Source organism: Labrus mixtus, chromosome 8 (assembly GCF_963584025.1).
Source record: "Labrus mixtus chromosome 8, fLabMix1.1, whole genome shotgun sequence".
Classification (NCBI taxonomy): domain Eukaryota; kingdom Metazoa; phylum Chordata; class Actinopteri; order Labriformes; family Labridae; genus Labrus; species Labrus mixtus.
The window spans coordinates 16,061,729-16,089,616 of record NC_083619.1 but is presented as its reverse complement, the minus strand read 5'-3'; the positions used below and the strand labels follow the sequence as shown (position 1 = coordinate 16,089,616).

Genomic DNA, 27,888 nt, shown 5'->3' with positions numbered 1-27,888 from the left:
ATGTTTGTAGATAGTGAAATAAAAACGTATAAACTTCCACATGAATATCCCAGAGGGAGTGTTTTAGAGGTTATCATGGCTCATGCAGGCATAGTAACTTTTACAGATTGAAGGAAAAACAGTACACACTTCATGTATAAATGAAAGCAAAAACATGAAGGATGCTTCACATCTTACAGCCATCAACAAACAACCCACAGACATTTAAAACCCTTTAGAGCATGGACCTAACAACAAAAAGAAAAGACAATTCTGAAGAAAAATAAAATGGAGATGCTTTGATTTCCACTGGAAGAGCCAGCCAGTTTCTAACATTGTATCTAGTTAACATTTTGAGCAAGAATTCGTCACACTAACATGAAGGCCTGTTCAAACGCTCAGGGAGAGAAAGCTAATATGCTGTCATAGTACTGTTACTGTGTTCCAGACTACAGGCTAACATTTGAGAAGTTCAGAGCGACTTTGGGCCATACTTTTTGATGAAACGGCAAATTTGATAACCTATAAGTTTCTGTTTTATCATTCCAAGAATTAGCTTTTAACCACTTACGAGATAACGTCAGTGTTTCCTGGTAAACTTTGAGAAAAGCAACATGTCAATTCCTAGCTGATTGTGAAGCAAGCTAGTAACTGTTAAGTAAGATAGTGAGTGGTTTAATAAACCGTTGGGCCATATTTCAAGGTAAACCAACAACTACAGCAACATCTTAGCTGTTGGCAACAGCTAATGCTTGATTGTATCATTGTGTCATGCCTGCACAATTACAAATCACCATCTTTAAGACAAAGAGACCAGAAACCCAAACACACAACATTAACAACATCATGATGTTTATAATGTTTATAATAATGATAACAGCTGACACCATTAGCTCAGAATTTTGTATCGTCAAAGTGGTCTAATTGTTTAACGCTGACATAAGATAATGTCTAGCCGTTACAAATGGGTAGTCAAATATCTTTTTGAGGTTTGAAAAGGTTTTTTGAAGTTCCAACGTTCAGAATCTTTTAATCTTGTTAATTATTTATTCTTATGGAACTGTTGTAAGATTCCATAGTACAGTTTATAACTTGACTTCCACGTTAAATATTTGATAAAAGCAGAGGGAAATGGCCACCATGCTATTTGGTCAATGACAGTGTGTTGACGTAGCTCTACAAATATTTGGAAAAGGGACCTGCCACAATTATTATTATTATTTTTGTGTCTACAGAAAAGCACAACACAAGATGAGGAATAAGACCGTTTAGAGTTGAGAGAAATGTTAACACACAATCACTTGAGGCATACACGCACGCACGCACGCACACGCGCACACGCACACGCGCACACACACACACACACACACACACACACACACACACACACACACACACACACACACATACACACTAAGCTGGGATGTATTCACTCTAGGAGGCAGTGAACTTCCTGAGTGTGATGACAATGAGGGCGAGGAGCACGGACGCTCCCAGGAAGACAGCTATCACGATGGCTGTGATGGCCCCTGGCCCCAGCACCCCTGCACAGACACAGAAACACACAGACACACACACAGACACACACACAGACACACACAGACACAGATGTAGTTTTTAATTCATTTCATTATGTTAAATCAACACAGATTTGTGGCTCTGAATGCAAGATGAATTTTACCTTCCTCCTCGTCCATGGCCTGGGAGTGTGTGGAGTCCTCGTAGTCGTAGGTGAAGGACGGCTCAGTCATGTCCTGGAGAGGGTCTTTGGTGGTGACGTCACTGGGCGTCTCCCCAGACATGGTATCCTGGTTGTCCCTGGTTGTTGAGGCAGGGTCTGCAACGGTCTCTGTAAACCAAGAAGGTAAACTACTTAACGCTTGTGTTTATTTTAAAAACAGCTAATCTATGGGGCGCCAGTAGCGCAGTGGTTAGTGTGCACCCCATGCACAGAGGCCACAGTCCCTCAAGCGGGCAGGTTCGGGTTCAAATCTGACCTGTGGCTCCTTTCCCGCATGTCATTCCCCACTCTCTCTCCCTGATTTCTGACTCTATCCACTGTCCTATGTCTTAAATAAATGTACAAAAAGCCCCCAAAAAACAGTTAATCTAGAAGTGGGAACTTAATCTGTGCTGTGCAGTATTTTTTTTTTTTTTTTTTGTAAATGTTATTTCATTCAAACAAACAATAAAGTTAAGAAAAACAAATAAACATAAAATCTCAAATTGTGAATGAAAAGGAGCAGAAAGAAGACTAATCTTATAATATCTGCCCCTCTTTCACAAAGCATTAATTAAAAAAAACAAAAACACTTCATTCAAAAACAATAAAAATAAAAATAAATTGGCTGCAGGCAAACACAGCCACTGGCAGCCCCATCGTAGGTCCTCCTAAACAATTCATTTTACACCGTACAAAGCATATCACAATATATACATATTTATTTTTTCACAGCATCACGAAACAGAACAATACATCTCATTGACATATTTCCACATATTTATTCAACAAACTGGCTTTAATTTTTTATTTTAAAACATGTTTGATTTTGATTCTTTAGTTTCTCTGTTGAGATTTTTCCATAAACCGATTCCTTTTATAGTAAAACAACATTCCCTCAATTTGATTCTGAATCTCGGTTTATTAAAGATCTCTGTTCCTTTTAAAAATGTAACGGCTTTCCCTTTTTAATCAAATCTGTTTTGGGTGTTTTTTGGCAATTTTTTCTGATTAGCTTTAAACATAATTTGCAGAATACTGTAATCAACTAATTCATGACATTTCAACAACTTTAACTGAATGAATATGAGTATTGACTCACGACATGTTTTCTTAAAGCTGTAATTTAACTGATGAGGCACAGCTTTTGCTAATGGCTCTGTTTGATTTTTCTACGGACGCTGAGGCATTCAGCTGCATACATGGCTCTGTCTGTAGTGACTCCAACAGCCTCTCTCTGTCTCTGTGGGTTAACGGAACAGGCCTGGGCATAAGGATGTCTTTGTAGAAGATGAACATTGTGTCCCTTTGAGCTACATCCAGCCTCTTAGGTTGCTCTTTTGCCCAAGAGTTCAACCAAGCTTGTGTATTGTCAACATAAAACCCTTGTCTTAACCAAGGTTTTGTTACATTTTTTTGTTGGAGTACAAAAACATTTAAACAAAAAGCTTGTTGGAGAGGCAGTATTAAGCTTGGGTTATGAATATCTCTCTGATCTCTTGTCCTCTGGCAATCATCCCCCCGTTCTCTTTCCATCTGAAGTTACCCTCTAACATTCTTCTCATCTGAGCATAGAGGTACCCTGAGACTTTTCACATCTCTACAGTAGCCAGAGAAACAAAGTCTCTTTCTGCCCCTCTTTTTTGTTTGCAAACACATGTTGCAAAGCTTCCCCTTTAGAAATGCTCAGTTGAAGATGAATCATGAAAATGACTGAAATGGTTGTTTCTGTCGTTTTGAGCCGACTGGCTATGAAGCTCTTTTTTTTTATTTAAAGGAAAAATAGGAAAAAATGATTTTAATCTCAAATGAGTAAACAAACTTCACGCACAAGCCCACCCACTCACTGAATCACTTATCCTATCCTCAACTCTATACATACCAACAAAACCAAAATCCAAACATATTTGCACTCAGGTTATTTAGTGCTGCATATTTACTTTGTAGCCTCTGACGCCCTCAATAAACTCCTTCACCCTGTCTTTACATCTCTGCTTCTTGTCTGTGTCATATTCTCTGATAGAGCGAAAAACATTGCAATATGACTACAGAATCAGTGAATATGATACAACCTCAAAGGATAACTGTCTACCTGCTAGGTGTGGTATCGTGGTAATTCTGATGTATACTTCAGATGTGAGTTTTCTGATGCTGCTGTGTTGACTTTAAGTCGTGTGCAGCTTCCTGTCCTGAAGCTGGCTGGAGGTTTGGAGGCCCGGGCCTCCGGCCAGCTCAGTCATCAATGAGGCCTTCAGCCCAGGGCACAAAAGGCAGCTTGTGCGGTCACGCAGGGCGGCAGGCTGCAACCAGTAACAACCGGCTAGGCCCAAACCAGGCAACGGCTGGGCACTAGATGTCTTTCAAACTTGTTTATTAAATAGTCCCTGTGTGTAAAAGGCTGTGCCTGCTGGACAGCTTGATTTAATAAGAACGCAAAAAATAAAAACATTATGTTTTCCGTTGGTGTTTGTTTCCACAAGGAGACGTTTACTCGAGCTTAAAATTTCTCTTTAATAGAACTAGTAAAACTGAAGCCCAGATGAGCATACTTTTTCTGAGCTGACAGTTAGCTGCAGTGGTTCATAACACTTGTTATCTGATGTACAAACACCCACAAACACAATCATAAGCTTTAACACGCCTACCCCCTCAAATACAGTGGCCGCAATTTTCTTACTCAGTGCTTAAAGATTAGTTTATCATTTTCCATACTTTAATCCGCTGTAGCCAATTTCTATTCATTTGTCCTAACAACTACTTCAAGATAATTACTACATCCATTTATGAACATTCATTTGAGCTGATTATTGAGTTCCTAATCCATCACTTTCAGATTATTATTTCAGTTACTTACTGAATTTACTTTTTCATCAACGATTTGTATCAACAATTTTAACCTAACTCTTAAATTTTCCATACTTTCTTTTTCCTCTTTTAAAGATTTTTCTTTTGGGGCATTTTATGTCTTTATTGTAGAGATAGGACAGTCTATAGGGTTGGAAATCAGGGACAATGAGAGTAGGGATCCAAAGGTTGGATTCAAACCCGGGCTGCACGCTTAGAGAACTTTATCCTCCGTACAAGGTGTGCGCACAAACCATTAAGTTACAGGCACCCCCGTCCATACTTTCTTTAAGACAATGATTGCAACTGCTTATCAATACTTTATTTTCAGCAATTTCCACTGTTTATTTTTCATCGTGTTGACTATAACGTTTTGTCTTTTTTTTAGCAAATAGAGCAAGTTTCAAATGTTATTTTTGCTAACTTTTTAAGCAAACTCTTTCAGTGTATTTTTTCCCTCCTTCAGGATAACTTCTGTTCATCACTAACAGCTAACTCTTCTATTGTTTGCCATTACTCACATTTTATCAAACATTTATTCATAACATCTTGAAACCATTTCAACTTCTCTTATTAGTTTCCTTTTTTTTATTTCGCTTTACATCTACCAACTGGAACCAAATAATAATAATAAAGCACTTACTTGTTTAAGTGTACAAAAACCTTTGAACACTACACTAATGACACTTTTCAAAGTGGGCCTCTTACTCTACCTCCATCTCCAGACTCATAAAAGCCTGGCAGACTGAACTGAAGGATGATTTCAGACTCTAAAAACACAGAGGAACATTTGTTGGTACAGCAGGCATCCTTGGTCGGGATTTCACACCAGCTGGAGAGATAACAAAGAGCATGGACATCTGTGTGTGAAAGCAACCTGTCCAAGCAGCCAAAACAGTGAGTGACCTGGCCCTGTGTCCTTGCTTCACCCTCACCAACTTCAATTTTTCTGAGTTTTCCATGGTGAAATATTTTTGACACAACTAACCAGTGCGTTGTTGATTTCATTCTGAGGTTGGAGAGCAGGCGTAGGGTTAAATCACTTGGTAAAGTTGATCTCCACGTCCTGCAATGAGGTCTTCACGTCTCTCATACTTGATTAAATCGGACACTTTGAGGAAGGTCCACGAGAGAGTGTATGACTAATTATCACACTGTGTTTCTCAAGCTTCTACTTTGACACATCTCAGTTTATTTCATTCTGAGTCAAGCGTTGAGCTACTGGTCATGACGGTTCAGTCACTGGGTTGTGGTCAAGATTGGTGGCGACACTCAAAAACATCATATTGTACAAGATGACCATAGCATTCACTTCCGACAGACACAGACATATTGGAGACTGAGTATAAGGCCAACAGAGCACCTTCATAATAATTTATCATGGCTGTGTGGGAACTTTATGGCACAGGGAATCTTTCAGATCATTGTATTTGCTGGATTTGTACATAAATATCCCTTATTGGGAAGGTTAAATTTGTTTTAAAAGTTTATCTGGGAGCCCTGCTAGTTATTCAAAATATATTTTCCTTAAAAGATATATTTAAAGTGTAGCACCTCAGTGTTAGAAACTCTGACCATAAGATGTTTTGTCCAAAGTTAAAGGTGACTTCACAGTTGTGCTTTTTTTTCCTTTCAGTACAGGGAGGACATTGTCAACTCGTGGTTTATCAGTGTCGTCCCGTTGCCCTCTTGACCTCTACTGTGACCCCTGAGTCTGTGAGCTGCTCTATGTCCAGAGACGATTTTTTTTCAAACGGGTCTGAGAGTTGTAACGAGTTGAAAGTGAAAGACAGACCAATACGTGTCTAATAAGAGCTGAGTGTCAAGGGTGGAAGGCAGAGGTGGTTGTAAACGCTTCCTACAACACGTCTACAGTTCCGTCATCATCATCATCAGCATCACGACTGTCTCTGAATTCTCGTCATATACTCTAAATAAACTCAACACTTGATCTCTAAATCTCTAAAGCTTGAATCAAAGGGCAGCAGGTAGTCAGTTTAACAGGGGGCATCAGGAAAGTTACTGAGCCATCCTATTTGTCAAAGAGCAGCTTTCATCGCTCTTAACAAGTGTATCATTTACTTCAGGCTGCAGACTCACATCACAGCTTGTGGATGTACATGTGTGGAAAACGGAAAAACTGACACAAACACTCATTGATTTAAATACCTACAGCAAACCACCAAAAGTTTTTTTTTATAAAGAGAAACATGAATCTACCTATTTACAAATGTAAAAAGAACAATTAATAACTTTGTCGTTCAAATTCAATACCATTTCCATTACTTAACTCAGAAGCAGCTTAGGTGTTTGACTGTCAGAAGTATTATTTGTACTCTATTTCTTTCACATCACGTTTTATTTCCATGGTAACAGCCAGATGTTTTCTGTTAATTAGACTGTAATCTTGCATGCTCTGTCTTCCTTCCTATTTTTAGCATTAACTTCTGCAGCAATGTTGCACGTGTCACCCAACAAAAATCAGACTAAAATATCAATCACACTCTGAAGGAGGTTTACCTGTGTGTACGAAGGCCACCGAGGAGAGGCCAAGGAGAACCAGGAGGAGTAATCTGCGGATCCAGCTGCTGTGAACCATAGTGGCTGTGAGGGACGAGCTGCAGACGGAAATAAGCCAAAAATCTTGAGCTTTTATCAAGTAAATGACCCGTCGAGAAGAGCAAGAGAAGAGTAGAGGGTAGCGCAGGAGAGGGAGAGAGGTAGGCAGCTGAGGGGTGGGACTAGGTGTGCACAGGACTGTCTGGACAGTGTGGACTTTGTGAGCACATCATCGCAGGGCAACACCCTCTCCAAACTTCTCTGGCCACATAGCTGGTTGTGAGGGGGAAATATTTGTTTGTCACTGACCCTGGCTTGGTCACTTTTGAAGCACAAGAAATAATCTTCTAAATAATCTTAAGAAGGAATATGATTGAGGAAATAGTGAAAGATGCGGTCAAGATTTCAATGTGAAAACAGTTCACAACATATAACAGGACAGGATTAGCAAAGATTGAAAATGTACCGTTTAGTCCATGGCAAAAAAAAAAAAAGTTCCATCACTGAATTAATGATGCTTAAATAGACATAACTGGGAATGGGGTGCCCAGCAGTTAGATCGCACCCTACATACGGAGGTAATAGTCCCAAAAACACAGCAACCCAGGTTTAAGTCTGACATGAGGCTCCTTTCTAGCATATCATTGTCCACTCTCCCTTGAGTTCCTACTCTATCCACTGTCCAGGACTGAATGAAGGCAAAAGCCCAAAAATAAAAAATCTAATTAAAAACATTTGAGGGAAAAAGAAAGAGACAGATTACAGTTATTGAAGTTAGTTCAGATTTGTACCCAATGCAGGTGACGTAATAATTGCACCAAGTATATACACTATAATATATAAATATATATCACTTGAGTATATACTTCTCCATCTGTCATCTAATTGTTCCTACTTTTTGTAGGCAGACAAATCCTCCTTCATAACTCTAACTGTTGGTGAAAGATAAGTTACATTGTACAAGTAGAACATGACAATTATTGACCAAATGCAAAGCTATATTTCAGTTTGATTGATATGAAGTGTGCATATATTATCACTGTCTAACCTCTTGCTTGGCAAAACATGCATACTGTGGTTTTACCCTCCAACATCTGTAAACTGACCATGTTAGTAACCCTGAGAAAGTGTGTTGAAAGAACTGCAAATGGGCATTTTGGTAGAGTCCTAATCTCACCTTCTGCTTTCATATGTCAACAGATTCAGGTTTAGAAATGCACGGTTAACCTAACCCCATGTTTATCAATAAAGGGCATTTGGAAATCTTTCAGTTCTCTTTGTGGAATTTAAAACCGTGAGCTAAAATAAATCCTAAAAAACAATTATTAATCTGTCAGGATTAAAAAAAAAAAGTATTAGGGGAGATGTTTACCCAGGAATGTGAATTCTTTAAATTGAACTATGTCTACCAGTTCTAACATGAATCTCATCTACTCTTGTAAAACACTCATCTCAATCTAAATTCCATTGCTTGGAGATTTAAAATGTTCTTCAGATCTTAAACATCATCAATACTAACACCATGCTTCCTCCATGTTCTCTTTAACACCAGAATATATTTCATTCTTATTTCCACATATACAGTTCTAAATAGGATCCTTGCGAAAAGTGAATCAAATGAATCGTGCACGTTAGTATTTCACTCAATAGTTCAGACACAGATGTGAACAGCCCACTTATCAGACTGTTTTATTTCATACTGCAGTAAAAAAGTACGACTCCAGCAGATCATTTTCATATATTATAATACAGATGCAGAATTGAAAGTTTATTCTTTAAACAGCCTAGTATTTTACAAGAAATAGATAACTACTTGGAACTTTTGAACATGTCCTTAAAACAGGACATAAGTGGGCACGAATCCTTGGGCTCTACTTTGCCGTCATTATCCATGAACACCCAGCAGAATACAGGGAGGGGAAAGAGGGGGAGGGGTTAAGGGGTTGTGAGGAAAACAAATTTCAATAAATAAAGCAAAAACAATGGATATAATCTCTCTAACCTTTTCCCATAATACCCCAACCACCCACCCATATATATCCACACTTAAAACAATCCCAAACAATGGCGGCCAAATTTGAAATTTGTTGTCTCTGAATTTCTAAAACGGGACATGATTCTGGACCGAGCAGGTGCACGCCAAACAGTCAATGACGCCTCTCCAGACTTTTCTCCAGAAACTTGAGTTCATCATGTGGTTCCTCTCTTGGCCGGTTGATGGTTTCACTGGCAGGTTTGCTTCAGTCTATTTTTGTCTCAGTTTGTTTTTTTTTTTCATTTTAAAGCTCCGTATGCAACTGGACACTTACGGTCTCAGAGATTTGTTTTCAATTTAAAATGAATGTGGGATTACCAGTGTTTGTCTGAAAAAGGGGAAACTAAAAATAAAGTTTGTTGGGCAGTCAGGGAGACATGAGAGGGGTTCAGGTAAAACAGCTGCTGTTCAAATTGGATACAGTCAGTTGGGTTTGCTTGGCTGCAGTCCCTTATGCGTCTTCTAAAGTCTCAATCTCTCCCATATTCAATCTCTCAGATGAAGCATTCACAGAGAAACCTAGGAAAAATAACAACAGAGATGAGTGGGTGAGATGGAAAATGCATTGACACATGGTTGCAGATTTTTTCAGTGAGCAGATGGGTGTATACCCTCACCTAAAAGGCTGGGATCTGCGCGGACCATCTTCTGCTTCTTTTTCTTCTTCCCTGAGGTGACGGTCTCAAAGCGCTGCTGCTGCCCACTCGTGTGGTTGGACTGGTAGAGTGATGAAGATCCTGTTCCACCCCATACTGAGTCCTGGGTAAGAGACAAATTGTTGAGTAACTGTTGGAAAGAACTTCTGGTTTACGACAGAAAGGTCCAGTTATTACTGTTAGTCTAAATGTAGTCCAGGGACTTTTGATTTTATTTAAACTAAAACCCTTTTCACACATACGGAAATCTCCTGAAAAACTCTGGAAATGTGGCTCCCCGGAGATTCTTTAGGCTATGTGTGAACGCAAACAGCCGCATTTTTCGCGCAGACTTTACCCGGAGTTTCTCCAGCCAGACCCCTAGTATTTTATCTGCAGAAAATCTGAGTGAGCTGATGTCTGAACGCAGCCGCATATACTCCGGAGATTTCAATTCAAGCCAATGGGAAGAGAATGACGTTTATATAGTGACTGCCTAAAGTGTCTGCACGCGACCACTACGATCTCCGTGCACGTAATTAAATGTCTGCATTATGTTTTCTGTTCGTCAGTATGTTCTTCTCCACTCTTTTGTGGATGTTGTCATTCCATTGGATTACACATAGCTTTGATATAAAGGCAAATATTCTCATTATAACGTTGTTTAGCGGATTCTGTTGCTTCTTCCGCCACTTCCACTTTGTTTATTTACGTCACGTCTTAACTCAGGAAAAACATTTGATCACATTAACATAGGTTTCTAAAAAGAAATATGGAGAGGTATTACAAATAAACATCAGCTTTACACAGTAGCTATGAGTGGAAATAGGTCTTAAGAACAATGTGTGATGAGGGTTGAGTGATCTGGCTTTGATCCAATACCGAGGCATACACTGCTGCTTTAAAGCAGCTCATGTGCTCTCATGTTAAAAAGAAAAGTTTCGTTATTAATGAGCTGAATCACTTATCAAAAGGCCACTTTAAAAACATTGTTTTGAATGTAAAAAAAATCCACCAAACATGGGGCCTTCGTTTCTAAACTTGACAGTAAATGATGATCCAACGTCTGTTGAGAAGTGGTTTATGAGGAACAGTTTTCAATACTAAATATATGTTGATTAAATGACATTTTTAACTATAATCTATATTTATCAGCACTATTCAGACTATTCATGTGCCAAGGATTTGATCTAATCTTGGATAGATTAACTCCCCCCGACCCAATAGACACTAACTCAATTGATATTGATAATTGATCACTAGTATTATTACTTTTAGGATCCATCCAGCTCCTTTGTGTGATTTATACACACCTTTCTTGATATGTAGTGTGATAGAGTACTGCAAATTGAAACAAAATGAATGCACTATTCAGATCAGGTCTACATGAGGATCACATGAGCAGATATGAGCTACAGCTCCACTAAGAAACAAAGAACAGGCCGTGGAATGACATCTTTTGGAACTGATCCAAAGGTGTGACGCAAGAGAAATTCCCAGCAGAACTGTAAACAACAGTGTTGGCCATGGAGTATGAAGGCAGTGGCTATGTCAAATGAAAATACCACACAGAAATACCACAGGGTATCGGGATGCTGGTGGCGCAGTGCTTAGTGGGCGCGCCCCATGTATGGAGGCTGTAGTCCTCAAAGCGGACGGCCCAGATTCGAATCCAGCCTGTGGCTCCTTTCCCGCATGTCACTCCCCACTCTCTCTCTCTCCCTGATTTCCAACTCTATCCACTGTCCTCTCTCTCCATTAAAGGCAAAAAAGCCCTTTATTAAAAAAAAGAAATACCACAGGGTATCAACTATTTTTGGACATTTAAGAAAGGGACAGATGCCCGTCTTTTGATCACATTACAAGACCTGCATGGCTTTGGAGACAAGGTGGAACAAAGCATTTAGTGGCCCCATAGTGAGCCTTTAAGCCAGTCACTACTAGGGCTTTCACACTAGCAGAAAACTCCTGAAAAACTCCAATTTCCACGAGATGTATGTGTGACGCATACAGCCGAATTTTTCACTCAGACTTCACTCGAAGTTACTCCTGACAGACCCCTAGTATTTTTCCTGCAGCAAGTCAGAATGAGCCCCGCGATTTGCCCTTTGCAGCTAGTTACCCTTTTTCCTGTTGACCTCTTACTTCGCATACCAAACAATCCACAAACAGAAATGAGGTTTAGAAAAGACTCAAAAATTCCGCTTCTGTAAATCAGAAATTGAAGACATGCTGCATCATTTGGGGTTTTGTCCACGCGTGGGGATTTTTTGGATGACCCTCGAGAAATGGCTAGCTTAGCTTTATATCACTATTGTTCACAATAAGCCCTCAAACAATTATTGTTGGTGAATTAAAAATAACTTATCATTAACTGTTCGACATCCAGGTCTAAGCCCGCCACCAGAACTGTGGAGTATGCTCAGAACACCTAGGTCAGTTTGTGGCTGATTGAGATTATACATGCAGGAGTAAATAAAGTCCCAACCACATTTTTATTTTTAAGATGTTAATTTACTGACTGATTGCACTTCAGTCCTGCTCACCTGCTGCTGCTTGAAGGCTTGTTGTTGGTTCTGTGGTGCCGGTTTCTGTTGGTTAGCGTTCTGTTTGGCACGGCGTTCCAGGAACTGCTTGGCAAAGTCCTTGGCCTCGGGAGTGTCCCCCAAATAGGCCCTGACGTAATCATGCACCTCGTATGGAGAGTCCACTTCTTTCAGGAAGGATGCAAACGTCGGAACTGGCAGGGAGACACATGGAGAATATTTGTGAGTTTACAGAAATGCTCCATCAATATTTGTGGATGGCTTGCTTTGGCAAAAACTTATTTTTAAAGTCTTACCATCCAGATTGTTGGCTGTGTTGAGGGTGTGCAGAGTTTGCTCACACCATTGCATGAAGGTATCCTGCTGACTCTTACTGACCCCTTGAAACAACTTAAGCAGCTTTTCCTCCTCTTCTACCTTCTTATTGACCCGCCCACTCACAGAATTACTTTATAAGGACAGAGAAACAGAAAGGGAGATAAATGAAGTTTAAATCTGCGTATTTCTTATAACCTGTAATACATTTTTAGCTGTCTTATTTTAATACCTGAGGTTGGCGTTGCCTTTGTTGTTCTTTTGCGTGCTGCCTTTTTTGGGTGGAGGAGGTGGCTGGACTGCCTCTTTTACAGCCTCGTCCCAGAAGCCCATGTTAGAGTTGTGGGTGTCGCCCCAGATACTGCTGGAGTCTGAGCCCCAGTTAGTGCATGTGCTGGGGTTCACAGACCCCCACACTGAGTTACTCAGAGATGTCTGTGACAAGAGAGAGACAATGTTACAAAGTACTTATTTATAGCGCTGAAGGTCACAATTTATTTCATTACCATAACATCTGCCTAGTCCATTTTTTATTGATTAAGTTGTGGTCGATAAATCTGTTTCTAAAAGCACAGGGAGAAAAGCAAAGGGTCCTGAAAGAACTGAAAAGCTGGAAATATGGGGTGTTTTGTGTCAGTCCTTCAAAAAAGACTGACAGAACTGAGTCATTATTATAACTCCTGCTGATTGACTAATCAGGGATGTGATTGGCAAATGACAAAAAAGCAAGAAATTGACATTTGAACTTATAAGAGATGTGAAAAGTCAAAGTGTTTAGAGTCCTTGGATCTAATATTCAAGCAACTTTTTTTAACATATAGAAACTTTAGCAAGCAATTGAGCATTAACATCCATATTAACTTAAAATGGCACTGAGCGATATTTTATTATTAAAATCGAAATGTCAATTTGTTTCAGTCCACGCCCAACTATGCCACTCTACACACTCAATAACACAATAACACACAGCAACATGTGGGTCACGTACAGTTCTAGTTTGAGAGCGGATCTGTTGGGGGGCGATGGGATGTTGTTGTGGTTGCTGCTGCTGCTGCTGCTGCTGATGATGATGATCCTTTCTCTGTTTCATCAGCTGGGCTTCTTCCCTTTGAATCTCCAGCAAAGATTTGGTAATAACTGGCTGTTTGGCCGCACCGCCCCAACCAGACAGCTTGGACTGGGGCTGCTGAGCCTGTAGCAAGGCCTGCTGCTGTTGTAGCTTCAGGAGCTCCTGTTGCTGACGTCGCTGCTGTTGGGGTGAGGAGAAAAAAACCCAGAAAATAAGTCAACTGAAACTATTTATAAATCAAAGTAGTCGCCAAAACATTGTAGGTGATATACAACCAAGCTGTCTTGAAAATGTGTTTCCGCTGCTCCCTACTCTTACCTCCTCCTGCGCTTGTCGTTCTCTCTCTTCTTCCAGTTTCTGGATCTCGGCCAGCGACAGGGCGTTCTGGTTCTGGTTTATAGCGTTGGCTGACTGCTGGCCCCACTTTGAGGAGGATGGAAGCTAAGGAAGATGTACAAGTTTGTTTTGTCCACTTATATACAAATTGGGATGACTATTTTTGCAGAGTAATTTTATTTGACCTCACCTTCATTTGTGCGAGCTGCTGCTGCTGCTGTTGTTGTTGAAGTCTCCTGAGGGCCTCTTGTTGCTGCTGCCTCTGTCTTTGCAGCTCCTGCTGTCTTTGGGCCTCCTGCTCTCTCCTCTTCTGCTCCTCCTCTTGTTGTTGAGCAAGAGCAGCTGCAGCAGCAGCAGCTACCGCCTCCTCCTCCGCTCGCTTCTCCTCCTCACGCCTCCTCAATGCTTCAAGCTCCTCCTGCTTCCTGCGCTCCTCCTCCTAGAGAAGTAGAAAACAACACAACTTAGGTTCAGACGAGGGGAGACCTTTTAGTGGGGAGGTTAGGAACGTAACGATACCAAATACACATGATACGATAATATAGCGATACTATATATATATTAATATATTATTGCCATATTTAAAAAAAAATTAAATAAAGAAAATTGAAGACTAAGACTAAGACTGAAGAAAGAAAATGTGTGATTTCTTAAACAATGATTGGACATTGAAACGGGGAATGAGATAGGTCATATGACGGAAAGGCCCTTTTATAAAAAATAAACGTTGAACCTAGTGAAAAAACCTTCCTCGGGAAGGTCAGGGAGTGTCTCTAAGTATTAATTCTGTTCAAAGGACAATCTTACAATTTTAAGTTGTATAACAACAAAGAGACAATCTCAAAATTGTCTCTTTGTTCTCCCTCCCTCACAACTACACTGTTTTGCCAGTTTCATAGCATCACAAGTCCACAACTGTATCGAGACACTTTTGTTCGTGAAATATCCAAAAAATATTGTGATATTGAAGATACCTTAACATCCCTGGAGTCATTTATTAAAGTATTTTGGTTCGCTCACCTGTTTGTGAAGGAATTCCTCCCGTTTCTGTCTTTCCTCTTCTTCCCTCCTCCTTTCCTCTAATCTGCAGAGAGCTTCTTCTTGTGCCTGTCTTTCCTCTTCCTCTTTTTGTCTGCGCTGTGCCTCTTCAAGCTCTCGCTGACGTCTTAATGCCTCCTCCTACAGATTTGAAAACTGTGATTAGTCTCAATTTCACAAGTAAATATATTGCAAATTGAAACTGCAGCTTAATGGCCTTTTGAGCTTCAGATGGATGGATTGTTAAAATGCTTCACCTGTTTTTGTCGTGCCAGCTCCTCTTCTTCCAAGCGCTTGCGTTCCTCCTCCTGTCGAGCCCTCAGGGCCTCCTCCAGCCTTTTCCTCTCCTCTTCCTCCCTTTTGGCTCTCATTTCTGCCTCACGTCTCTCTAGCTCCAACTGTCAAATCAAAGAAAGATAATATGAAGATATTGGAGATGGATTTCAGTCTGATGTTATTTCTTATTATACAGTACCATCAGGTAAGACTTCAGACCACTTTAGTAATTATAACTATATGGAAGTGCTTTCTATTGAACAATAATAGAAGATAATAAAAAAGATAAATTATAAGTTCACAAAATTGACATGAATGTAATCAACGTAATCTTAGAATCCTGTTGACTTTCTACATTTGAGTTATATTGAGACTTTTCAGAAACATTTTAATGCAAAAAGAAAGATAAGGGAGGAGAATGTGTTACCTTTGAAGCCTTTGACTTCTCTAACTGTTGCATCTGCTCGATGGTTGGAGCCTGTGCCATGGAGTCTATAGGTAAATCCCACACGCTGCTGCCATCCCACGCTGTTAAGCACAAAACAATATAATGCATTACACCTTAAAAAAGGATAATGAACTTTTTCTGACATGCTCCTGTGATTTAAAAGGAAAACAACACTGCAGAATAATAAAGTGAGCACTCACTACTTTGGGCAGACTGTTGGAGGTTTGGTGTGCAGGAGGCCTGAGAGGACGGTTTCTGCATTTCCCACACAGAACCAGAGTCCGGTACAGACAAGGACCGGGTAACAGGAGGTAGAAGGCTCTCAGACGCCCTAAAACAAAAAGAAATCAAGTGTTTAAAAAAAAAAAAAAAAACTTAATTTAATTTCCTGTCTTTGCAGGGTAGGGCTGTCAAAGAATATTCAAATTCCAAATATATAATCGAATTAAAAAATTGTTTGCATTCGGACGTGGAAATTAATATTTGAGGGTAAATAAACCACCAATGACAAATGCAATCCTATCCTCATAATAACAAATATTTAAATACTACAGGTACAGGAGTTTCTCAAACATTTAAAGTAACCACAGAAGCATTGTACTACCTTTAAAACACGTTCTGCTCTCTAACGAGCAAAAGCCAAACGAACAACCTGTGGTGACCGAGATGAAGAAAACAGTAATCACTGATCTGGAGCTGCGGTAAAGTGAGGAAGCGGTATACTGAGAAAAAGTAATATATGGTGCTAAACAAAGCAAGTTATCTGGATCCGCACTTCCATCGTCTTGTTCATTTAGAAGAGGGACAACAACGGGAGGTGCAGGTGGCTGTCCTGGAGGAGATGACACAAGTGAGTGTGGAAGGATGCAGTGAGTAAGTGACACCGGGCCCGGTACAGAACAAGATCAGCAAACTGCTGGGAAACGCGCCCTTACGGCTATAGGGAATAGAATATTATATGCAAGGGCTGTATGAGAGAATAATATGTGGAACCAGTTCAGTTTTTTTTCTTCTTTTTTTATGATCGAGAGAGCGCGCCCTCAGTTTGAACACAAAGCACGGAGCAGAGAGAGAGATCGGTGGTATTAAATTAATTTTATGCTATGAGAGTTTTTAATTGGTTTATTTAGTTATGTGTAAGTAAAAACATTTGAAATAAATATACCCATACCTATAAGTTGGTTGGAACTAATGTGTTTTTTTAGAATGAATATTCGAAAGCCATTTTTGGTCAATTTTGACAGCACTAATGCAGGGTGAGTTAGCACTACAACACAGGTCCAGATGTATTTAGAGGTAGGGTGATAGAATCATGATCTTGCATTATTGTGTGCATGTGTTTGAATGGATGGTAAATGGACTTTTACAGTGATTTATTTAGTCTGCTAGCAGCTGTTATCTATAGTGTCCACCAGTATAAACTAATCCCATTCATACGCCGCTGACGCAGCAGCAGGACCAATTTGGGGTTCAATGTCTTGGCCAGGACACATCTACATGTTGAAGGACATGGGGACCTTCCAGTTGAGAGAGTGTGCCATTTGTGTGTTATTGACCTTATCTTGAGAGCCTGGTATTGCTGTAGTAGCAGGTTGATCTGCTGTTGATGCTGCTGTTGCTGTTGAAGAGGAGCGGAGTTAAGAGCTGCAGCTTTCTGCTGGGCCAGGGCCTGAGCATACTGCTGCCTATACGGTGATGGAGAAATCAAGAAAAACAGGAAATTAGACTTCACTCAAGAGTGAATTAATTATGAACGTGGCATGTTAGATTACTATTTGCTGTACACATTGTAGTTAAGTGTAGCCCGATTCTTATCTTTACAATTGTCTAAGGTGTGGTGGAAGCTAACTTTTAATGTTGATTAAGATTAAAAGATTCAAAAACTACAACCCCTGTTCCAAAAAGTTGGGAAGCTGTGTAAAAAGTAAATAAAAACCTAATATAATTTGCAAAACATGAACATTTTTGAATTTGATGCTGACAAAATGTTTTAAAAAGCTTGGAACAGCTGCAACAAAAGACTGGAGAAGTTGTGTATTAAAAAAAAAAAAAAAAAACACCATAAGGAACTACCACCGATAATAAGGTTAAAAGGTCAAAATGTTATTAACATGATTGGGTATAAAAAGCATCCCAGAGAGGCTGAGTCTTTCTGAAGTAAAAACATGGAGGCATTCACCACTGTGAAAGACTGTGCTGGCAACATGTTAAGAATAATGTTTTTAACACAACACTACATCAAATCTGTGGCTTTTAGCAAAAACTATCATTTAAAGAGCAATGTATTGAGCCAATAAGACAACGTCTTCATCAGGGTGTAAAATAACAGCTAACGTCCTACAAGTGTGGTAAAACATTCTACTTTTCCAGTTACAGAAATAGAGCTCCTTAGCTCCCAAAACACAAAAAGTGTTGTTGAAAGAAAAATGATGAAACAAGTGATAAAAATGACCCTTTCCCAACATTTTTTTTTAAACGTGTTCCTGACATTAAATTTAAAATGGTAATATAATTTCCCCAAAACAATGACATTATTCAGATTCAACATCGTTCTCTATTTTCCATCAAACATAGGGTGTTAATGTTCATTCTGATTTTATGTACATTTTATACAACATCCCAACTATTTTGGAAACAGATGGAATTCCGGTCTTAATTCAGAAAGTGAAGCTACTTACAGATGTGTGGATTTATAGTTTAAAAAGGTACATGAACAGTTGTGCAACTGGAGGTCAATGAGAAGGTCTGATCTGGCTGACATACCTGAGGAGGTATTGATACTGGAGCTGCTGTAACTGGTATAGATTGAGAGCAGTGAGCTCTTGCTGCCTCTTCTGCCTTTCTTGATCACCATCCCCCTGTAATACACAAGACAGTCAGAATGAATTGTGGCAGTCTAGTAAGCAAAGGGAAGCTAAAGAAGCATGATGTGAACAAAGAGGCTAAAGATCCTGTGATACGATCCTGCAGAAAAGCTGATTTTTGTTCAGTGTCTTTGACCAGTTAGAGCTTGAGGAGCAACAGAAAAACCTTACATACACACCAAGGCTGCAATTGCAATGAAAAAGAAGCCTGTCCTTCATTGCAACCTGCATTGGATATATTTGAGCTTACAGCAATACCTCAAATCTGATTTCATACTATCAATTTTTGTTTCCCAAACACTAGCAAAATACAGTCAGTATTTTACAAGGCTTCCTTTGGAAACATTACTAATCAAAAGAGTGGACTAGCACACCACCTACAGCTCATGGTTAGTAATGGCGACTAGAGCCTACTACACAGTATATTTTTGGAAATAAGCTAGGGTCTTCAAACACAAACCTGTAGAGGAGGAGGTGCAGGGCCTGGAGTAAATGGTACTCTCCCCCATATCTTCATGATCTCTCCAAGTGCCTGAAATACTTCATCACAACCTCTTTTCACTAATAGAGACATTGTGAAGTAACCAGCCTGGAACCATTCAGCCATCTCCTGGTTACTGAACGGACCTGCAGGAGCACAGAAAGACAGCCGATTTAGGGACGATACAGGAGCTTTTTTCATGCAAAAACACGAGTATCCAAGTCAAATTTTAAGAACGAGAGACCTCTTCCTCTCTCACCCTGTATTTCCCCTTGGGGGTCTTTGTAGAACCACTTGAGAGCAGCCTCGTGGGTAAGTGGCAGGCATGCAGATTTGGGCTTCTCTGAAGTCTTTACTGCAAGTCTGTCATCATCCACCACACCATCCTGTAGGTATGCTACCATCTTCTCTGCCTCCTGGAAGAGGGTTGGACGCCAAGACAAAGAAACAGTTAAGGAGACCCCTTTCATCTCACAACAGACTATGATGGTCATAGCCGACTCATTTACCTGCTCAAAGTGTTTCAATCCCTCGTCTTCATCTGTGTCATGTGGAACAGCAGTGGGTCTGCCAATAGGTGCCAATATACTTGAAGGGAAGGGCAAAGGATTGTTCATCTGCACTGGAACTTCCATGGGCTTTGGCTGCGGTAGCTGAACGGTTGGCGATGGAGCAGATACTTCTGCATATAACAAAAAGAGGGGAAAGCAGGCAAGTATGAGGAGGTATTCTATGTAGTAGTACTCCGCTGGCTGTGTTATGTAAAGTGAAATTAAAGCCTAAACCCTACCTGTGCGTGTGGTAGAAATGAGTGTCATGGGTAGAGACTCGAGAATGCTGTTTGACATGGGGATGTGAAGGGGGACTTTGCAGGGCTCTGGCGGGCGCTCCAGGGGGGGTTGCCGTTCAGCTGGCCTCTCAGACTCTTCTGTTCTGCTAGGCTGGCTTGTGGACAGGGACTGGGAAGAAGCCTGAGTTGCGGATACTTGGGGAGCAACAGGTGCAGTGACAGCTGAAGCTTCCTCTGAAACTCTAAGTAACTCTAAAAAAAGAATAAGAAAGATATAAGTCAGGGAAATTAAATTAGGCTGTAAGACTCTATGGTTGTTTTCTCTTTGGCGTTGTATAGTTTATAAAAAGACTGCAGAATGTACTAAAAATTCATTTAAAAAATAATCCTAACCCGCAAGTTGCAGCTAAATCTTTGAGTCCTACAGTGCTCTTAAATACCGATGCCTACATAACAAGTATGTTGTTTCTTTTGATTGCTTTAATGTGCCAAAATAAAAATAGGAAGAATGTCACAAATACAGCTGAATAATCTCAGGTTAAAAAATTGTGACCATATACTAAACTGTCACAAGGGAGGGAACTACACTAGCTTCAGTGGTGCTTTTCTGTAGCTGAACTTCAGAATCAGTCCACATCAATCTTATAAACAATACATTTTTAAATTAATTTGACTTGAAATCCATGACTGTATGCATGTCATTACAGGCAAAATGCATGGGATTTGTTGCTTGCTGTTGGTAAATGTACCATTCTAACTTAAGAGCAAGAGGGAGACCAGCTTGTGTGAGCGAATTTAGAGCAGGAGCAGTGGAACAAGAACAAATCAGAGAAAGAAATCAAAGTTTCTAATTCTTTTGCTTTCTGAATGCTTGAGGTATATCCTTAAACAAAACAGAAACACAGGAACACCACTACAGAACCATCTGAGAAAGTTTTCTTCTTTTAGCCCCCCTGTGGTTGCTAATGTTTCTCCTTATTGATTACGGGCCCTAAATCACTGCCAGTAAGTGATGCCCAGCAAGAGTCCAAACACAGCAGATGTAATACACACTCTTTGTTGGCAATAGGTAAAATCTAAGACACAATTCGTTTTTTTGTATTTAGTGGATGCTTCTATCAAAAGTGACTTACAAGAAGTGCTTTTAACCATGAGGATGCAACCCAAAATTGCATAAATTAACCTGTATTCACTATATTTAACTTAACAGCTTATTAACTAATTTTAAAATGTGTTTTTATATCTATTACTATGTGGGTTGCTACCTCAGGTCGGAAAAATCACATCCCTGTAGACTAGAACTGAAATCGACTAATTTGACTTGCCTTTTCGTTCAGCCTCTGTTTCCATTTCTTTGGTCTCTTTTGGCAGAAGGTCCTCCTCCTCCTCCAGGCCCTCTTCACACTCCTCCAAGGGTTTGAAGTCTAGCTCTGCCTCCTCCATGATTGGCTCCTTAGATGCTTTCTAAATACACAACAAAGTGCCCATTTACAGCGACATACATTTGTTTTTAAAAAATCACATGGCAGAGTTATTTAAAAGTCTTTGTAATTCAATGTATTTTAACTTCTCTCAGGTCCAGTATTTACCTTGAGTGAGAGAAAGGCCCCTGATGAGTCAAAGGTGCCTGCCTCCTCGTCCGCATCCTCCAGACACCACTCTGGCAGGCTGTCCCTCTCGTCCTCCAAGCTGCCGCTGCCTGACCGTGGCCTCCTGTAGCCCCGCTCCTCTTCTCTTGCATCAAATGGGAAACGGCGACGCTGTTCTGCGATTTCCCGCCACCCTGCTGACCGAGGCCCGTCTGAAGAAAATTACGATAAAATTAATCTCAACTCTCATGATCAAAAGGACTGCAAACATAGTGGCAACCAACACTACTTAAAGTGCATCGACATACAATGTTTCTGACACAGTTACACCAGGACTGTTGTAGCATGTGCACTTCAAAAGCCATCATATGTACAGTCATACAAACATGCCATAATACAAAAAAAGGTGGAGCTGGAGAATATCCCTTTATTCAAATAGAAATTTGTTTAATTAATTAAATATAATTTTGTGCTAGAAGTAAGTAAAAGACACACAACAGTAGACATGCTGTAGCTTGCTGATGTTTCTTATTCTGAGACTGGCCATACAAACCACATATGCCCTCATCAAGGTTGTTTTAATAAAGATATGTTTACAACCAATGTGGTCAATGCAGTGCCCACCTGGGCTCTGGGGGCACCAGCGTTCACTGTCCTGTCGAGAACCTGCCAGTCGCCAGCCCCCCTCATCATCCTCACCATTTTGAGCGTCGCGAATGGAACGCCAGTTTTCACTCTCTGAACGTATGAAGTCGTGCTTCCTTGGCAGGCCTGTCCCAACATCCTCATAGTTGCTTCGGACGACTGCAAAGAGTGGGGTTGGGTCATAGAACAAATGAGTAAACTTGTTTAAGGCTTTCAAACAATAAAAAAGGCTTGTCTGTGACATTTTAACTGCATAAAAAAAATCTGTGTTGCTTTTCAGTCAACTATTGAATTTGTGAAAAGACCCACTTACTATGATTAATCGGAAAATGTCCTGGAGCAGCTTCTGCTAGGTTCACAGAGAGTAACAAGTAGACAAGTCAGTGCATTTGTCAATGAAAGTGTCATGTATTGATTATTTAAGCAACAACTTTAAACACCAACCTGGGTCTTTTCGACCTGGCTTTTCAAACCGTCTGTCTCCCCTAGTGAAAAAAACACACATTATGTAAAGCTGGAACACAAACATTTTTAATGGCTAATGCCAAATATCATCTGGGTACTTTCATACCTTTCTTCCCAGCTCTGGGAGCGATGCATCTCCCTCCCTCCACGACCAAAACCTTCCACGTCATCAAAACTTCTTTGGTAAAACCCTCCATCTCCTCTTCCCCTGCCTGAAAACAATCACAGGTTGATGACATTGTTAATATGACCTGAAGAGGTCGACCGGCTTATGACTATGTGCATGTGCTATGCATTAGATAGCATATATAACTTTTGAGGACAAGAAGGACCTTAATATAGCCTGAAGGTTGCACAAAATAATTGACATTTTCCACAACAGATTATCAGAAAGCATGTACCTACCTTCTGCAGTACATACATTGTTTAAATGTTTACCCTTTCAGTGTTTCCCCACAGAATGACATAGACTAATGGTGGAGGGGCTATATTGCTACATTGTTTGATAGACCAGAAGATTCAGTTTGCTTCTTTAGTCTATTCGATTTTTTTCTTACTTAAGAGCACTTTGTCGCAACATTCACTGTTTTGCCTGTCTGCTCCCACATATGGGCCTTTCTATTTCTGCAATCATGATCCTCCATAAAATTGGTCTACCTGATGACAAGGTTCACCACATCTGGTATATGATTGATTGTCCAGACACTTTGAAGAGACGCTCGGTGGTGTATTCCACTGCACGTTCACGTGAGTAGCATGAAAAGTGCTAAAAACTTTATTAACACATGTAGCAGACGCACTAACCATATTTTTCGCTAGAGAGCGCTCAGTAATTACCTCACCAACTCACTTCCACAGGCATATTTCCTGAAACAACCTGACACAAATACCTATGGATCCCTGGCTGCTGGTGCTGCTAGTCCACTTTTTGTGGATGTTGGCTGGGCTTAACCCACAAGCCCGCTAGCTAACTCACAGAGTTAACCGGATTTAATTAAACACAATATACACTTGAAAACGCTCCCCACAGGCACCTCTCTCAGCAGTTAAAACAAACCAACAACAACAGGTCACTATTGACAGGTGAGAAGCTAACCTTAGCTTGTGGGCAACAAGGATGTTAACTTTAGTTTCCTAACAGCGGATTCAGTCCACTGCTCTCACACACTACACTGTCAAAGCAAATATACTTACAGGCACATACAACTGTATACATTTAACAATTATTTGTGATGTTACCTTAATTATTAAATCCTACACACAACCAGAAGAAAATTAAGACATTGTTTAAATGGTATTCAAGACTTTTATAACCAAATTTAAGTCTTTTAAAGCCTTAATTTGAGAATATTTCTTCTTTTTTTTTTTTTTTTTCAAGATTTATTTTGGGCTTTTTGCCTTTAATGGAGAGATAGAACAGTGGATAGAGTTGGAAATCAGGGAGAGAGAGAGTAGGGAATGACATGCGGGAAAGGAGCCACAGGTGGGATTCGAACCTGGGCCGCCCGCTTGGAGGACTACAGCCTCCATACATGGGGCGCGCGCACTAACCACAGCAACACTAGTGCCCCAAGAGAGAATATTTAAGACTTTAAGACCCTGCAGGTACACTGAAACGTCCCAAGCGAAGGCCAAATTAGTGGGAAAAATTAAATTGCTACAATAAAGGCTCAACTGTAAAATAAAAAAATCTAACACATACAATTCCACCAGTATCTATGTATGTTTTAAATGAGAGGAAACATGAAACAATTCTATATGATCTTAGATAAAGTACCTCGACCCCTTGAAGTACTTCGGCCTCTTGGTGCCCCTACTATCGGACCGCCTCCTCGCCCTGTCAACCGAAGTACAGCTGCACTGTTTACAGACATGGAAAAATTTCTCTGCAAATACAAATGGGGAGGAGGAATGGAGAAAAAAACAGCACACTGTCAACTTGTTGTTATATTTGGAAGCAAAATCAATTGATGAAATAACAGTATGATACAAGAAACAACAGCAAGAGGGCAAATGAGACATATATTTTGGTGTGGTTGATACAGAGCATTTGTGATTTTACAATTTCTCAGCAAGCTTGAGACCTAATGTTATGACAAGAAGTTGTACCTGTTCCTCCTCTGTAAAAGAGACGAGTGCCAGAGGTGGCAAGGGCTCCTCTTGCAATATTGGCAGGAACTCCTTATCGTGTAGGTCTATAGGGATCTAGCGGAGAGAAATAGATAATGTCAAAATCCACTGCCTGAATGAAGAAATTAAGAAGATGAAAATTTAAATACTCAAACAAAGAATTTGTATGCAAATCATGTTAATCCAAAGTGAGCATCAACTTGTAAGATGCAGACATTAAAAGCCTACTAACCTTGTTATCCTTTACATAAAGTGCTAACATTTCTTCTCTCCCGTAGCGATAGTCTGCAAGTTTATACTTTGGCAATGCAGGTGAAAGGGGTGGAGAGGCAATCGCGCAGCTGCTGCTTCCACCACCGCCGCCGCCGCCGCCACCACCACTACTACTACTGCCGCCGCCGCCACCTCCAGACAGGGCACGGAGCCTGTAAAGAGAGAAAGGGTAGTAAAGGCAGAGTGGACTGAGGACAGGGAGATAACAATATTGCTAAGATGGCATGCGTGAACATGTTTGGAAAAGATGCACTAAGCCCTAAAAGAAAACTAGTTTCACAGCCTACAAATTATTTCCATCAGTCTCAACTTTAATTCATTCAATTTACCATTCTGGTCCAAAGTTAAGAGTTTGGGTTTCGGCCATTCTTCCTTGAAGTTCTGCAAATATGAAAGGGGAGGAAAAGGATTAGTACCACTCTGTATTCATTGTTATAACAGTGCCACTGCTGAAATCAAAGTAAAGAAGAAAGATAGACAAACCACCACTGTATGTTTGTGTATTTAAAAAACAACAACAAATGTTATAGGCTATGGCAACTAAGTACTATATCTAACATAAATATAAAATTTTCCTGCAATTCATTCCAGCGACTTCCTTATTTGCTCTTAAGTACAGCATGTGTCCAAACACCAAGATTGGATGCATTGGTGTAATTTGTATTACTGTGTTAGAACTGAACTAAACAAAATTTCAAACACAACAAAGATCAATGTACGTCTTAAATACTATTACCAGTATTTTCATTTTTACTTAGGGGGGGGAAATAATTTTGAATAGAATAACTCTGCTACACAGAATTAAAAAAAATATTTGAGGTTTTGTCACCTGCTTACGTGAATTCCAACCCCTCAGGGTATATTAGCCCATCACACAACCAGTGTACAATTTCAATCTGCTAAAGCTATTTTAGGAAGTTCCCCTGCCACCAAGCAAGGTATGCAAGACACCTGTAATTGACAACGGGAGGTTCCCACTTAACCTAAGCAAATAAACATTAATAATAATGTTTCTGTTTGCATGTATGAGTGTCTCCTCTGCCTACGCCTTCCTAATGCTTTAGGTGAGGAAGTATGAAGTTGAGAGGCTCCCTCAAATGAAGGACAAAGGGCGACAGTGAACTTACAATACCACTGACCATATGGAAGCAGGGTTAAGCCACGTGTAAGTTTTAAATTGACAGCAACAAATAAAGCAAAGCTGTTTTTTTTTTTTGTTTTTTTTTTTAAGGCATAGCAGCCAGTGTTAACAAAAAGATAAATCAGATGGGCGGACTTTTTTTTTTTTTCTCAAATGTATATTAAAGTTGTGACTCGTTTCAAAGTATTACAGTCGAGTTAACGTCATAATCTGTCCACAACAACATTTATAGTTTGATCATTTCACACCTGAGTGATTGAAAGGAGGTGAATCAGCTTCAGTAAAGACACAAAACTGAACATAACATGATGTCCTGGTAAAGTTTAAACACGGTTAGTGCAACGTGGTGTAATGTTATCTGTAATCAAACAGGGAAAGCAAAGAAAACACAACATCTGAATACAAGTCAGACCTGAAACGAAAACGTGTTTTTTTATATAGACTACGCAGAATCTGATGGTAGTTTTGATATCATTTAAAAAAAAGTTGGTTTGCAGTTCACGTTACATTTATTAAGCTAATCAATTAAATAAACAAACGTAAATATTTAAGCGAATGGCAGAAAGCGAATAGTTAAGATTAATAGACACGTTTCAGTTAAATGTTGACAGTAGAGTTAGAGATATATGTTGAAAGCTGGCAGCAGAGTAAAGCGAGTTAAAGTGCCACACCGGGGTATTCTCGATAGCTGCACTTAGCCAGAAGCTAACCCAGACAACAGCGTTTTAAACAAATGTAGATTAATACGGCCTGTCACGCTGTAACATTCGCCTACATACAATGTGCCGCTTGTTTAGCTTACTTTAACAATGCATGTATTGCCGCAAACTAAATTCATAATAATTTAAGCAGTCCTCTGGTGTGAATTAATCCCCCCAGCACTTCTGGCTAACACGCTAACGAGTTGGCTAACTAGCTACACGCGGCCTTTGAGACGCCAGCAGCCACAACAACACTTCCTCGTCGACCCGGATTTCACTCGACCCTGACGCGCACACAGAGGCACTAGAGGCCGAGGCTGCAAGGCCAAGTAAACATGGTGGTTTTTTTAAACAACTGTCCCAGACCCCCGCAGCTCTCCACAATATGACTCCCTGACATGGCAGCTTAATTACATATATGATTTCTCTTTTCTAGTGTATTCAACTTTGGCTGTCTTACCTCTGCTTGTTGTGACAGCACAAGGTTTTGTATGCGAGTTGTGTGGCTCTCTCTCTCTCTCTCTCTCGCTTCGTTTTCCACAAGATGGCTGAGCACGGGTCATGTGACAGCGGATAAAACCCGTATGCATGCCGTAAAAGGATTTGCTGACTACTATGTATTCACAAGCAGTGGGGTGAATATCCTCTACTGTATAGTGTAATATGAGCCTGTAATGCACAGTTTTACAAATAATGAAACGTAAAAAGTTATTTACATTACATGATCCAGTTTAAAAAAATGTACAAAGCAATGATTTTCAAAAGGTACAGGGATGAGGGAGAGCTTTAAGAAGGAAAAATAATAATAATAATAATAATAATAATAATAATAATAACAATAATAACAACAATAATAATTGGGTCATAAAACGTAAAAAGTTATTTACATTACATGATCCAGTTTTTAAAAAAATGTACAAAGCAATGATTTTCAAAAGGTACAGGGATGAGGGAGAGCTTTAAGAAGGAAAAATAAATAAATAATAATAATAATAATAATTGGGTTTAC

The 27,888-nt window shown here is 40.0% G+C and overlaps 2 protein-coding genes across 6 annotated transcripts; both read right to left on the bottom strand.

The window, feature by feature from the left end:
* Positions 1-474: 474 nt before the first annotated feature.
* Positions 475-7,292, bottom strand: snorc (secondary ossification center associated regulator of chondrocyte maturation). Of its 2 annotated transcripts, XR_009674024.1 has the most exons (4): positions 7,064-7,292; positions 1,661-1,828; positions 1,320-1,523; positions 475-1,279 (listed from the first exon to the last, which is right to left on the bottom strand). XR_009674024.1 is itself a non-coding variant. In XM_061044672.1 (3 exons), the coding sequence occupies exons 1-3, from the start codon at positions 7,140-7,142 to the stop codon at positions 1,414-1,416; spliced, it is 357 nt and encodes a 118-aa protein (XP_060900655.1). In that variant the 5' UTR covers positions 7,143-7,292; the 3' UTR covers positions 475-1,413. The 2 variants fall into 2 exon arrangements, 1 of the variants encoding a protein (XP_060900655.1); XM_061044672.1 differs by having other exon boundaries at positions 475-1,523.
* A 1,565-nt stretch (positions 7,293-8,857) lies between these two features.
* Positions 8,858-27,403, bottom strand: gigyf2 (GRB10 interacting GYF protein 2). Of its 4 annotated transcripts, XM_061044665.1 has the most exons (29): positions 27,340-27,403; positions 25,367-25,418; positions 24,997-25,189; positions 24,744-24,839; positions 24,412-24,520; positions 22,741-22,846; positions 22,614-22,654; positions 22,483-22,518; positions 22,149-22,328; positions 21,525-21,736; positions 21,261-21,399; positions 19,936-20,187; positions 19,655-19,827; positions 19,405-19,561; positions 19,125-19,291; positions 18,564-18,658; positions 17,357-17,485; positions 16,001-16,131; positions 15,780-15,880; positions 15,334-15,474; positions 15,059-15,217; positions 14,229-14,477; positions 14,021-14,143; positions 13,622-13,882; positions 12,866-13,068; positions 12,615-12,766; positions 12,319-12,512; positions 9,755-9,896; positions 8,858-9,656 (listed from the first exon to the last, which is right to left on the bottom strand). In XM_061044665.1, exons 2-29 carry the CDS (start codon positions 25,402-25,404, stop codon positions 9,589-9,591), a joined length of 4,047 nt encoding a protein of 1,348 aa, XP_060900648.1. In that variant the 5' UTR covers positions 25,405-25,418; positions 27,340-27,403; the 3' UTR covers positions 8,858-9,588. The 4 variants fall into 4 exon arrangements, with proteins under 4 accessions (XP_060900648.1, XP_060900650.1, XP_060900649.1 ...); XM_061044667.1 differs by lacking the exon at positions 27,340-27,403 and having other exon boundaries at positions 22,224-22,328; XM_061044666.1 differs by lacking the exon at positions 27,340-27,403 and having other exon boundaries at positions 22,483-22,515.
* Between the last annotated feature and the right edge of the window lie 485 nt (positions 27,404-27,888).

Coding starts and splice junctions, on each gene's coding strand:
- snorc (XM_061044672.1), bottom strand. CDS start 7,142: ATGGTTCACAGCAGCTGGATCCGCAGATTACTCCTCCTGGTTCTCCTT. Junction 1,829..7,063: donor GGTGGCCTTCGTACACACAG/GTAAACCTCCTT, acceptor CTTGGTTTACAG/AGACCGTTGCAGACCCTGCC. Junction 1,524..1,660: donor GGCCATGGACGAGGAGGAAG/GTAAAATTCATC, acceptor GTGTCTGTGCAG/GGGTGCTGGGGCCAGGGGCC.
- gigyf2 (XM_061044665.1), bottom strand. CDS start 25,404: ATGGCCGAAACCCAAACTCTTAACTTTGGACCAGAATG. Junction 15,475..15,779: donor AGAAGTCAAAGGCTTCAAAG/GTAACACATTCT, acceptor TTGATTTGACAG/TTGGAGCTAGAGAGACGTGA. Junction 13,069..13,621: donor TCCGCTCTCAAACTAGAACT/GTACGTGACCCA, acceptor CTCTTGTCACAG/ACATCTCTGAGTAACTCAGT.